Genomic DNA, 14,550 nt, shown 5'->3' on the forward strand with positions numbered 1-14,550 from the left:
GTGTGATGTGACCAATGAGTGCCAAAACACTGTGTAGTTTGTCCAATATGACCAGATCCTGCGAGGATCCTTCAATAGGAAGCTGTTGGAGTGTTACGAACATGTTTTCCTGCCAGGTTGTGAGTTATTAACGGTTGTGTCCAACTCAGCACACATGGGGTCAACTTTGCATGCAAGACAAACTATCATGGTGTAATGAGGCACGTTTCAGAGAGCGGATGGCGACAGCGAGGACTACGATGTGGTCTCATAAGGCCTGTCCTCATTGTAGTCTTCTTTCATTTGGCTTTCGTATCTGAACCGAGAGTAATAAGAGCCCTCGGTCGCCCCGCCTTCTCCTTTTCCTTCTTCCTCTTCATCAGATCTATCAAAGCCGTAGTGTCTCCGGGCAGGGGGGCTGGAGCAGGAGAGAACAAGTAGAAAGAAGCTGATGTTGTTATCAGAAAACTGGGCAGAGAACAGTACAGTGTCTAACAGAGCTTACTGCACACAGAGTAATAAAGCACAAGCAATTGTTGCAGTCATCCTAATCGCAAGAGAAATGCTGCATTTAGAAAGGACACATACTCTTAACACTAACTCTTTCAGGAAGGCAATCTTCTTAATGACATATAGTAGCGGGTAGGGAAAACACGAGAATGATGGAAAGTAACAAAAACGATTTAGTTTGTTTATGAACGAGACTACGGTATTTAGGAGCAGCATTGCTGCAACACACCATCCAGCCACCAACAGCAGCCCTGAGCACACTGCTAGGGCAGTAGGAAGTCCCTCACCGTAGGTGTTTGTTTGTTTTTCCTCTCCCCGAGAAGGTTGATAAGAAGATTGGCTGTTTATATTGGCAACATTCCTCATGGGCTACTAAGTAGGAACCCTAAATAAGCCCTAAAGGTATTGTGAGATGGCCATTCGAGCCTGTGATACATAGTGGTCCTAAATCAGCGGCAACACAAAATACAGAAACATATCAGATAGAGAATTCCTGAAAATACAGAAACGCTGCATGTTGTACACAACGATGAAACTGTCTCAACACAAGTCTCTATGGACCACTAAGAGCCCGAATACACAATGTGTTTAATTCAACCACGTGTCAGTTGAATTGAAGATGAGCTAAACTGAGTTTTTAGGCCCTTATTGTGTCACTGTGATGTTATTGGAGAAAAAAGCACACCGAGCATTAGCCCCTTACCGTCTACGAGTTCATTTGTTTTCTCAGTTGTGTTACTTGCTAGTTTCTGTATTTGCAGATTTTTGTCTAATTGTGAATGTTTCTCATTTGCTTGTGTCTTCTATATTTTAGTTTTTTTCCTAAACTTGACAGGTATTAGTCTAAGTGGTGATGAGGTTGTCTTCATTTGCTTGTGTTTTGTCTATCTGCTTGTTGAGCTCCACCAGCTTGTTAAACTTCCATAACCAGCACAAAGTTAGCCTTCGCTGTTGCATTTAGTGGGCACAGCAACTCTTGCAATGTCATATATAACACTCACATGCAACACCATTTTGTGTTATTATTGTCCCTAAGGGACGGAATCAATGCCATTCAAATGCAAATCACTGCGACAGATGTGATGTCATCCTCTCATGTTACAGTTGTCATGTGAATCAGCTATATTGAATTACAAACCTGCTGAAAATGAAGTGGTTACCAAAATATATACATGATAAAATCTCCAATGACTATAGTGAACAAGAAAATACATTCAAATGGCTTAAACATTGCAAACTGGGGGCTAATTACTGTCAACTGTGCATCTTAAATGAATTTGCTCGTTATTTTAATCAACACTTGGGGTCTAATTATACCTGCACTTATGGGTCTGGAAGGAGAAGTGTATTAGAGCCTCTCTTATTTAATTCCTGTTATTTTTGCCCGTCTGGGGCTATACATTTCATTGGTATCTTGGGAGTGATTAAAGTCTGACTTAACATTCATATTGAGTTCAGCTTCTCACTAACTACACTACCCACATCCTTAAGAGTCCTCAATGAAAGCTTTAGTAGACAAACAGAAACACAGCCAGAGGTAGTGGTCTTGATGGTTTGACATGAAACTGAGAGGGGGTAGTATTAACAGCATCAATTGTTAGCATGCCAAAGACACATCATCAAAAACAACCCAGAATTTTGAATTCTGAACTGTAAATGTCTAATCCCAGTCAGACTGAATGGAGAACATTAAATGTGCTGATTGATGAGTTAAATATTCTTTGATTGGTTAGGTCACAACATGCTTCAAAAGCATTCTTCAAGCTAAGTCCATTTCAGGCAACCACCTACTGCCTGCCTCAGTCGCTGTCCGGCCGATACAGGTACTTCATCATCAGGTTGTCCACCCTCTTCTTCCTCTTCTTATCATCCTTTTTGTTAATAACCTGGCTCTCACTCGGTGGCCGAGCTTCTCTTTCACTTTCAGGGCTGGACACCTTTCGATCCGGGGCCCTCTTTACACTGCTGGAGCTTCGGTAGGAAATGGTTGAAGCCCCGGAACTTGACGCAGAATCCGACATGGAATCTGAAGATGAGGAAGATGAGGAAGAAGACGAACACTGGTCCCTCTTTTTTGACTTTTTCTTGGACTTCTTGGCTCTTCTCTTGGAGCTGCTCCTGTGATGGTGGTTGTCTCCTGAGCTGTCAGACTCTGAGCTATGGCTTCTTTTCTTTTTCTTGCTCTTGCCTTTGCTCTTACTGCGATGGTGACTGCTGCAGCTGCTGCCACTGCGGGACGATCTCATGAAATCCATTGCCGAAGCAGAGCGTCTAAGACTGCTGGCAGGGCGACTACCATCTCCATTACGGATACTTTTGTTGTCATCTTTATCATTCTTAGATTTTACTTCTTCACCACCGGAGTCTTCCAAGCTCCTGCGCGTAAATTTGATTGGTTTGAAACTGAGCACCTCATTGATGGCTTTTTCCAGGTCAGGGTCGAGGTAGTTGCGATGACTAACTGGTTTGATATCCAATTGGGTATTATCAGTTGGGTCATTATCAGCAGTTGATGATCTGGCTTGTGGTGGTGGCATGGAGATGCTGCGGCCAGTGGAGGCGTGAGGACTGTAAGCCGACCTTTCGGTGAAGGCCACACTACGACTATCATTAATATCGACATCAAACTCGCTCAGGCGGCAGCTTCGTGCTAGCGACATATTGGAATCAGCTCGGCTAACACTTCCAGGACTGCGTCCCCCAGACCGTCTGCTAAAGCAGGGGCTACTGGGACTACTGCCATACAGTGACCGCCCGACTCGGCCCTCATCTAAGCGTGAGGTGCTTTGGTGGCGTCCAAGTGGGCTTGACAGACCTAAGCTGATGGCAGATTTGGCATCATTCTCTGGGCTTAACCCAAGACGTGTGGAGGCCCGACTTGGTGCAGTGTATGAAATGACCGATTCTTTGTCAAAGTCAGCCCAACGGCTGTCCATACCTTTCCTGGCCTGGCTGTTGGCCTCTGAATAAGCCTGGGAGATGCATGTTTCTCTGTCATGCATGTCATTTCCTGCCTGGGACTTCCTCTTAGAGCTGACCGAGTAGGTATCATGCTGAAGATCAGAGTTTCGGGGTTTAGCCTTATGGAGGGATAGAGCCTCTTCTGACTCTATATTCTCCTTGAGGGCACTAAAAAGGGCATCCCCTTTGCCACTGATGGAATTAAGGTTAGATCGTTTTCTGTAGCTGAGCGAGCTCATTACTGACATTGGCCTGCTAGGCTCTACGTCTTTGCCCTCTTTATTTACCTCTTTCCATTCCTTACCCTCTTTCCCTTCCTTTGCGTCTACATTTACAGCAAATCTAGAAAGAAGCAACAGTGGAATAAAGACAGTGGGAGAGAAAATCACAAAGATGAGATATTGGGTTAAGTAAAGGGAAGGAAGAGAATAATAAATAAATAAATAAAACTTGACAAAAACAGAAATGTCATGACATTTGGCAAATTTGTATACTATAGCAATGAAAAAAGAGAAAAGGATGAATGCAACATGAAACAACTGAAACTAGATTTTCCTGAGCACATGATGTTAAGACATTTTATAGCCTACCAAGAACCGATGAAGGTCACCATAATGATCAGAATGGAAGAAAAAAAAATCTTACAAACCCAATTTTATTGAAGCAATTTAAATGTGTTGGCTAATGGGACAATGTGGCATTATGGCAACAAAACATTCATGTGGCTTTTTAGCTTGAAGCAGATACATAGGCAATAAATCTGAGGGACAGTGTGTACGATTCCAGGAAAACATAATATCAAAGTTTTTCGGTGTGAGTTTTTCCTGTGAGGGACCCGTGACAGTGGAGGTAGTATGTGTGCAGGTCCCGAAAGATACCACGTCTTTGCACTCGCTTTCAATTCAGGTCAGTTGGTTGCGATCTGCAACCACACTGCCAGATGCCAACAATCGTACACACTGGACCTTAGAGTATCAAAATCTTTTGAGAATTTGAGAGGCAACTTTTTAGCCTTTTATGTATAAAGTTACTTGAAAGTCTTTGCTTGACATTTTTTAAAAGAGTTTTTGGGCCATTTTTGATGATATAGACAGGACAGATATTAGACAGTGGAGATAGAGATGAGCAACTTGCAGCAGAAGTGGGATTCTGCAATAAGGAATCCACCTTGGTGCATGGGTACTCTATCAGGTGTACTATCTGGCACCACTGAAATCCCTGAATCTAAAACTATTCTACAAAACAAAAGATGTGCTCAGGAAAATGGATTTTAAAATATTTGCAGACAAGAAATAGTTTTTCTTTCTATTTTGTATGCTAGACTGATAGGGTTGAGGTTTAGTATAACACTAAAGCCTAGTTTATGCTTCTGCGTCAGGTCGACGCTATACCTACGGCGTCGACGTGACGCCGTCGTTGAGCATTCGAAGTTCTGCGTTGAGGGGCTGCGTTGCTCTGCAATTCACTGCCATGCCGCCAGGGGGGTGTGGCTGTGTGCTTTCAGTCGGAGCTCATCAAAATTGAAGAGCAAATGCTTATATTACAAATGTTGAAGCGCAGGCGACAGAGAAGACGTTTGCTGAGGTGGTCTGTACGACCACTAAAAAAAAAAGCAACTGCCGGAAATTACGTTCTGAGCGGACCAATCATAGCGCTGGCGGTCAACGTCAACGCGACGCGTAGTTAGGATTTTTGGGAGGTGCGCGTCAAGCTTCGGCGTCGGGGTGTGCGTCGACGGCGTAGCTATGGCGTAGGTACGCCGTCGACCTGGCGCAGAAGCATAATCTAGGCTTAACAGTTGCGTGGCAGTTAAAACACAGGTTATGTACTGAAACTAGTTTAATTAGTATTAGCAAACATTTTGCATTCTGGTGGGAAATTGTAGAGTAATTTTTACTGAAATATACTTAAACATTTTACATTAAATTCCATATTTTTTCTAATGTTGAATGACAGTTACAGAAACTTCAAGGACATAATTTGTGTGAACTATAAATCACACTAAATCTATCAAAACTAATTATTTTGATCTATTTGTTGTTGAATCTCAAAGAACTGGCCAAGAAGAAGTCTGCTGTACTTGAGCAAATGGCAATTACAGTCACTTAAACTTGAAAGCTGCGCCTATAATGGCCAGTGTTGGCTCATCCTAAGTGTTTTTCTGTGGGGACATGCTGCTAAGAGAGATTCAAAAACTTATTTAAGTTGGTAGTAGCTCAGCAGAGGGAGGGCAGTTAAATATTCCGGTAAGGAGACAAATCTGGGGCAATTGAAGCTGTCACCAAGCAGACACATTCATTAATCTCAGCAAGGGGCTCAGGTAGACTATATCATCTGGCCATTGGGCGTGTCAATAAATCTACCACTGAGGTGGTTTGTTTTTAGAAAAAAAGTTCCCTCTTTACAGAGCAGGCAACAATGAGACAAAGCAGCTTGAAAAAACCTTTCTTTAGAAGCAGCCCCCTTTATTTCAGCAGAGTACTCGACTGGGATTGCTTTATTGGGTCAGATCATGTAAACCATTTCATCCAGCCAGAATCATAAGCAGTGAAAGTTAGTATAGGTAGACTACCTGTAGTGCAGCTGTAGTGACATTATGAGCAGCTGCTTTTGTACTGACCTGGAGCTCTTAAGGCTGCCATCATCCGACAGGTTCTTGGTGGAACCTTTGCTTTTAGACAACCAGGACTTCACCCCATCCACACGATTCTCAACCTCAGAGTCTGTGTCTGAATCCCCCTGACTGGTAAGAGTCAGAGACAGGAAAACAAGTCAGTGGAAGCAAAGGAGAGACGACTTGGCAAAGAAAAAAATATAGATAAAAAGTAAGTTATGGCTATTCACAGAGGAGAGAAAAAGGTAAAATAAATGTTGGTCTGAAATAGAAGTCAACACTGGTAGAAATGTTCCTGTAATTATCTGTAGCTGTGGAGACAGAATGGAGAACAAGCTGTTTGTGTTAGTGTAGAAGCAAAGGAGGATTGTGACATTTATACTGGATAAAAGACAGCACATGCTCAAAAGACTCCGGTAAGTCCACAAACATGCCCACAAGAGGTTGTATAGACGTAAACACCACACTGAAACTTCTTACTGTTGTCACTGTTAGACGAGTGCTTCCCTATCATGGTCCTAGGTTTAGCTGGCACTCCGGCACTCAACAGACGTTCCACCTTTACTCTCCTGAAGCCACTTCAGAGCCGTAGTAGCATGGCAGCAGAAACAACACCAGCAAATGCCATAGATTTTGCATTATGGTGACTTCATGTTTTTTTTTTAACAACCGGCTTGCATTTGCATAGGTTTGGCCAACCATGCTGTATAATAAAAGTATAATGTAAATGGTTACTGTACTTGTATAGCGTTTTTTTCTAGTCTTCCGACCACTCCAAGCACTTTAACACTACATGTCATAATTTACCCAATCACACACTGATGGGAGGAGCTACCATGCAAGGTGTAACCTGGCCATCAGGAGTCACTAACATTCACACACAGCAGTTAACAGCCTGCGGGGGGGGAAATCAAGATAATGTGCCTTGCCCAGGGACACATCAACATGAACCTCTGATTGAAGTATACCACTGATTCACAGTTGCCCTACTGAGGACTGGATGACTTGGTTAAACCGACTATGTGTTCAAATAATTATTTGTTGAGGTTGTATGCTTACATCTCTTAATTTGCATTCAATATATGTTCAATAAAATGTGGTTTCAATGGAATTTGGTGGGATGTTGCAATCTTAAAAGGAAACTCCTCTAGTGGTGTTATGGTCTTCATGCAGAAAGGCATAAGAGACTTGGATTACTAATACAATTAATATTTTTGTTGTTGGAGGACTATCTCCCTTCATACATTGCTCTATCTTTAGCAAAGCAACATATTCCTTCAGAGGAAAGCCACCTGACTTGCATTGGACATGAAAATGCTGGTTAACTTCATACTTGTGTGTGTGTGTGTGTGTGTGTGTGTGTGTGTGTGTGTGTGTGTGTGTGTGTGTGTGTGTGTGTGTATATATATATATAATGTCTCCGTCTGAACAGCGTTCCTCAGGAAATAACTGCATATACTTCATAAAGATTAGATAAAAAAAAGAAGTTTTCGTCGAACTGCGCAGCAAGGTGGCAGAATATGTTCAGATTTCATCAGGTAATTATTGTCATCACCAGTCCAGCACGCACATATGCAGTCATATGCATAGACTCATAATTTTCCTTCTTGACAGAATGATTTGGTACACAGCTGGGCACTGCACTGTTTTCCTCTCAATTATCATTACACGTTCACGAACCACTGGGAGCCACGGAGTAAAATAGAGGGCTTGTCATAAAATTTGACACAGATGGAAAGAGCGCAACACTCATTAAGTGCCGTCAAAGCCCAGTGCTTGTGTGGCGCTGTGAAATTAAGTTGTTACAGCTCAATAGTCCTACAGAGACATCAGAATGGTGGCGCCACATCTCGGCAATGGTTTCAGAAAGCCTTCCATCTTGTCGGGGAAGAGAGAGAAACATTTTTTTCTCCAGCACACAGAGCTCTGAGAGGCCCAGTGCCACCTATAATTAAAATCATTAGCAGTCAGAGACAAAAGATCCTAGGAATTCAAAGAGGAGATTTCAAATAATGGCTTACCCACTGAGATCCAAATGCATAGTTTGCTGGATTTAATGGAATACAATAACCTTGGATGGTAATGCTGGGGCAGGGAGAAGGAGGGACGGACTCTTAAGCAGTAATTAGCTTTACAAAACCTGCCTCTGCTATTAGACAATCTGGGGATTTGCTGCTGCCTAATGTTATGACGGCAGCCAAGTGTCTTTGTCACTGTGGATTTGTCAGAAAAGACGATGCTCCAATGTCAGGTAGCAGACCCGTTTCCTTATATGACCCTCTGTGGCCTTTATGTCATGGAATGGCATAATTTGTTCAGTCCACTAACCTCGGAGTGGATGGAGGACACACAAAGCGCAGGACTTTGTCTCCTGTGGTTAGGGTAACTAACTCACATTGCCTCCAGACAGTCATCAAATGCTATTTGCAACAATATTGTTGTAAAAAAAATTCAATGGTTGACAGTCAATGTTTTGCAGGTACATTAAGTATGAACAAATTGAAACTAGATATTTTCATTAATGTGTCATTATTCTCCAAGACGTTCTCATCTGTGTAATAATCTCATGAAACAGTTTGAGCAAAAAGAGAGAGACTTCTCTGGTCTACAGCCAAAACCACAATCGTGGGTAATATGTAATTGCGCACTTCGCACACGGTGTCAACCACAATTTATGTCGCTGACCACCATACCATTAGTTAAGCCCTGCCGAAAGCCTGGGGTAAGCAAACAAACAGAGTGCCAGGGAGACATTAATTGTCTGTGACATTCTGCCGCTATTGGTTGTACATCTCTGTTACACACTATTACATTCATCATTAGCTTCTATGGATCCTCCTGCTCTGCTCTGCTCCTTTGTGTCCCTGGGTCTTATAGACATCACAGTTTATTCCTTCGATATATGAAACTGTTGGCCTAGTGAAGTCCCTGTGGCTTTGGAACACAGATGGGCATATGCATCGTCTCTAAGATCATGTAACATAACATAAGCTTGGAGAATTCCTCTCATCCACAGTGTCACATGGAAAAGAAACACGTTTATCTGTGCTGCAAGACTTCCACTGCAAAGAAGGCTGAGATGGAACCATAAACCCAAATGGTAATTTATTAGCTTTACTAAAATCCAACTGAAGTTATAAAAAAACAAATATCTGTGCTAAAGTGATTTACATTTAAAATTCTTATGATGCTTAACAGTTGTAAAGAAGGTCTTCAGAAATACATCAGTAATGTACATCTATCGTTCAGTCCTTTGAGTGGGAGTCAAACACCAAAATGTATTAATTTTTTCATGAACATGAAGTCAACCGTCTGTACAATAACTGTGTAAACCCTTACAGTTATACACGTGGCTGGACGTTCTCCAGGTCTCAGCCACCAGACTCCATGTCAGCAATGGATGCTTTGATTTCTCTTAACAAGCTGCTCAGCTAAAACTCTGTTGGCCTCGCCAAAATCTTTTGCACAATAATCAGTATTGAGATGCAAGTACAATGTTGTTGACAGGAAATAATGTTGGCATTGTACGTTTCTGAACCCACGGATACGTTGAATGTGTCGTTTGTGCACTCAGTCAGAGCCAGTAAAGTAGTACTAGCGATGTGCAGCGCAAGGGAGGTGCTATATAAAGTGACTGTTGATGAAAGTTACTTAGCATAGTAACATTTTTTATACATACAGCTCTCTATTAAATCCTGAATTGGCAAAAACAAGTGGGACTCCAAGTGTTCTCCCTGTAACATGTTATCCTTTGGATTGGTGTGTTTTTGTAAATGGAATAAATCTAATTCAATTAAATAAAAGATGAATAAAGCATATTTGTCCTGTAAATGAGCTGCACTTTTCCCTTGGTGGATGTTGGCAACTCATTCAACACGCTATGCTGCAAGGCCAGACAAGCATGTTACAGATGTGTACAGATTGCAAAGATGTTGTACAGATTGTAAAGCCCTCTGAGGATAAATAGTAATTTGTGTTTTTTTTAAAACAAATTGAATTGAATGAGAAAACACAACACACGTTCCTGATAATGTTCCTATCTGCAGTTAACGGTCGATATAAAATGACATTTTCGAGAAATGTCAACATTCTGACTGAATTATGCACAGATGCCGTCAGGAAACCAAATGATCTAAAGTGTAAATGTCTTCCATGTCCTCAATATATACAGAACCAATCAAGAAATGAACCCCAATTTGATTTCAATGACATCTTAAATTCAAATGTCTCCAGCATTAGATATTCTAATGATAGCCTCTCTTGAGCATATGTATTTTAGAGAAGCTTCACATAAAATTGAATTATAGTATATTTATGTTAATATGTTCAAAATAGCGTCATAATTTACATGTCACAGAAATAGAAATGCATGGTGTGCCTCACCCAAAAACCAGGAAAGATTTTGATTTGAATATGACAGCTCAATACAAATCAAAACACTCCACACTTCCCAGCTGGGATTAATAACCCCTTTACAGACGGGAATGTCTGAGAGCCAGAGGTGAATGCTGCGTGTGTGCTGCTTGCCGGGTGAGCAAGATAGCTTTTTGTAAGACATTTAAGGGTTCTGCATTATTAAGCAAGCGCGAGTCAAAGATTGATGAGGAACACACCCTTTCTTTCTCCTGTCAGGAGGGCAGTCCAACCAAGCCACATCCAACCCCTAAGCGGCTGATGAAATATTAAGATAGCCCAAGGAGCGAGAGGCTGACTTGTCGCAGACTGCTGTTAAACACAACACAGCAGTGTCTGACATGACGCCCTCAGACCGAGGCAAGACGGTAACCCCCTGGCTGCATAACCGAGAACTGCGAGTATGATCAGGGCCTCCAGGGGGATGAACCAGAAGGATCAGGACACTTGTGCCTTTCAATTTACAAAGCTTTACAAAGCAGTTAACCACACAGTGAATCTGAAGAGGGAGGCTTGTTTCATGCTGGGGCTTAAGCAACATATTGTCAGTGGTAGCCATGCAACTCAGCATGTGAGGCCGTGCAATCAAGAGTGGCGTAAACTGGGGTTGAGGGAATCTCTGAGCGCTGTTGATGCATTATCCCCGAGCCTTCACGCATCAAAGGAAAATCCCCCCCTTGGCTTTACTGTTTCACTGTGTCTTCCATGAGGCACTTCTTCCTGTTTTAGCTGTGAATGTGTGCATCTGGAACCAAGCCACCGTGCTTTGATTCTGAGGGCCTGACACCAACAGCTGATGTCTTAAAATAGATGAGGAATCAGGGAAAATCTCAAAACATTATAATTGGCCCGAAAAGTCAGGTGCAGTCCAAATATCAATTTGCAATCCCAAATAAATTGTTCTTATGTATATATATATATATATATATATATATATATATATATATATATATGTATATATATATATATATATATATATTTATATATATATATATATATATATATTTATATATATATATATATATATATTTATATATATATATATATATATATTTATATATATATATATATATATATTTATATATATATATATATATATTAATATATGTATATATATATATATATATATATATACACATATATATATATATATATATATATTATTCGATATGTATTAATATTGTACATACAAGTAAAATGTTGATGCGTAGTTTCTGAGTTTTACTTGGTTGTCTTTCATGCCTTTTTTCTCCTGTTTATTTGTATATCATATGTACGACGAGAGCAACGTTTAACCGTTGTCAAATTTCTTGCATGTGTAGACACACATGGCTAATAAAGCTGATTTTGATATTTCTTTTTTTCTGCCTGGGTGTGGTGGTTGGGGGGGGTCCTTTGAATATACCTCATTTCAGAGTGTGATAGCAGAAGTGATGGTTTTCAACTATCAACCTCTCAACTACACATTCAAAGACTGTACAATAGTAGTGCAAGAAAAAAAAGTTCCTCACGCTCTGTTCTGTCTTTTCTGATACTTTGTCACCATGTCTTGCAAACTGGTCGTGATGATAAAGAGTGGAGGGACAAAAAAGAAAAGACAAACAACAAAAGAAAAGAAAAACAGGAAATAAGAACAGAGTCAAAAGTAATACATGAAATGTAAATGAAGCTCATACTATACATATCTTAATAAATGTGTGATGGATATCTGTGTTTTAGGGACATTGACTTGAGTCTCTTGCTTCCAGAGGAGGACGAAGCCTTACAGAGTGTGTTCTCATTGCTCTCTCGAGTCAGAGCCATCTACTGCTGCTGGAGACAACAGTCCTGCTTTGTGTCTCTGGAGTTGAATCAGAGGTTAGCTGCAGGGCAGCTGTCTATTTAAGGTGAGTGTTGATCTGAGGAGGAAGGGCATTCAAGGGGCAATAAGTGTAGTACATGACCAGAACAATCACTATCCGGAGAGCTTTGATTGGATGCTTGAAGTTGTCATTACTCACATGGCAGTATGACATTAGTATCTCATTAGGTGAGCAGTTTAACATAACAGGCTTATCTGCAGGGTGTGATAACTATGTGTATCTTCTCCTCATAGAGATCTCCATGCTACTCCCTCAGAAGAGGTATACAATAGCTCAAGTACAAATTTGTTTGAAATGTATCTCCGTAAAGTTCTAAAACATGAGAACGGTCTAGAGTGCAAACAACAATCAAAGAGGAAGGGACTTTAACTTCCAGCGCCCGTGCTGGTGTGCTGTTAGAGATGACAAGGCATCTCGGCTACAGGATCAACAGTCTGCTGTTCATCTCAGTAAATGGAACAGGGGTTTCCATTTGTTACAATTTTTTTAATTTTTTTTTTTTTTACAAAAGTTCACAAGTATTCTATAAATATTACTTTAACAGCTGTTTGAAATAACTACACAGGTGTCATCTCACTTACTCAGCAGAAAAGAGATGACACAAGTCACTACTTTATACTGAGGAGTCGTTCAACAGGATGGTTCTGAGAGTAGAGCAGAGAGGCGGCTCTACATTTAATGCACATGATCAGTCTGATGACTCCAAATCCACACTTTTGTCGACAGATATAGACTAAGAGGAAGGTACTGCTCTTCCAAAATGTTTCCTAAAATGTATGTAATTGCACAACAGATAGTAATTGCAATATATTCCTAAAACTATATGCTATATAAGATTTACAAAACTGTCACACCACTAATGGATTGTCGCCGAGTGTTGGTCACCTCAAGAGGAGGGTACTTGAACATCCTACAAGAAGCATAACAATATGTTGGTAATAATACTAACAATCTTAATTGTGTTCTGGTGAGTTGGTATAATGATGAGTTGTCATCGACCTGATAAGGAAGATGCTAAGAAGTGGCGGAAAGCTCAAGAAAATGGTAGTTAGGGACCTTACAGTGAAAACGACTTAATTAATGTTTCCCAAATAGGATCAGAGGGACATTCTGCTGAACCATCCTCATGTGTTCTTGTACCTGTTGATCAGGTCTTCATTGTCATCGCTCTCCATCTCGTCCTCGATGGCTGCCTGGAGGTCCCCAATCCTCTTGAAGGCCAGTTTGAGGTCAGCCTGCAGGCTCTGATTAGCAGCCTCTAAGCTCTCAATGTCCATTTCCTGTTAATGAGACAAGAGTCAGCAGAGCGGGACCAACGGTTCATTTGTTGTTGATGGATTCAATGCAGGCTCTCCTAATTGAACGCTGCTGCCTACTCATGAGTTGGAATCCTTCAGCATTCCAAATCTTTCTTAAACTTAATTAGTTGGAATGCTTGAAGCACTTAAACTATTGTCCTTCAAATCTTTATTAAACTTTTTCTTTTTCTTCCGTACGTATTTTGGACCTCATCTACTCCTTCATATTTTTTAGACACAGAAAAAACTTCAATTATTCAAATATTCAGCTACTTAACGACACGATGGCAATAACTTTTCATATATCTGACTTTTCAAAATTTTGAATTTTTAAGCTTTTTATGATTTTATTTATGATGGGGAAATCTTCAAATCATCTTCAACTTTAAACGTTTACAGGTTCTTCATACGTTCAGCGAGAGACAATATTTCAAATTTCAAATGTTGACAAAACCTTCAGCTATTATTCTACGTTTTTACATGTTTTAAAATATTTTTTCAAATATTTAAATTATTCAAGTGTTCATCAAGATAAAAATGAATGGTTTCCAAAGAACATCTTCAAATCCGCTTTAAACTTCTTCAACTTCCAAAGCTTACCATTTCAATTTTAAAATGTTGATAAAATGTTTAGCTATAACGGTTTTACTCAGCTTTTTGATATCTTTTATAGTTTTTTAACTGTCGGCGTTTTCATTTTATGGTTTTTCTGCACCTTTTCTGTCTTTAACATTGGTGTGTATTGCGCAGCTCAGAGTGTGTGATGTCATACTTAGAGTGGACAGAGTTGCCAGGATCTTGTGAAAAAATATTTTAAATTTGCTCTTTACTCCATACTGTACACTCTTTGGGGATAATTTATAGCTCAAAACTTTGGAAAACTCGTCTTCTGTCAAAAACTGCGGTCGATAGG

The 14,550-nt window shown here is 40.5% G+C and overlaps 1 protein-coding gene across 2 annotated transcripts in view; it reads right to left on the reverse strand.

Annotated features, from left to right (window-relative positions):
- Positions 1-306: 306 nt before the first annotated feature.
- myo18ab (myosin XVIIIA b) overlaps positions 307-14,550 on the reverse strand; it is a 129,290-nt gene continuing 115,046 nt past the window's right edge. For both annotated transcript variants that reach the window (XM_068584424.1, XM_068584422.1), the window contains 5 exons: positions 13,480-13,619; positions 11,989-12,033; positions 6,071-6,193; positions 2,281-3,792; positions 307-397 (listed from right to left, as the gene is read on the reverse strand). In XM_068584424.1, coding sequence (XP_068440525.1) covers positions 2,289-3,792; positions 6,071-6,193; positions 11,989-12,033; positions 13,480-13,619 — 1,812 coding nt within the window. In that variant the 3' untranslated portion in view covers positions 307-397; positions 2,281-2,288. The remainder of the gene's footprint in view (positions 398-2,280; positions 3,793-6,070; positions 6,194-11,988; positions 12,034-13,479; positions 13,620-14,550) is intronic.

This window comes from Clinocottus analis, unplaced genomic scaffold (genome assembly GCF_023055335.1).
Source record: "Clinocottus analis isolate CAN_PGR_092001 unplaced genomic scaffold, fCliAna1.0.p SCAF_2, whole genome shotgun sequence".
NCBI classification, from domain to species: Eukaryota; Metazoa; Chordata; class Actinopteri; order Perciformes; family Cottidae; genus Clinocottus; species Clinocottus analis.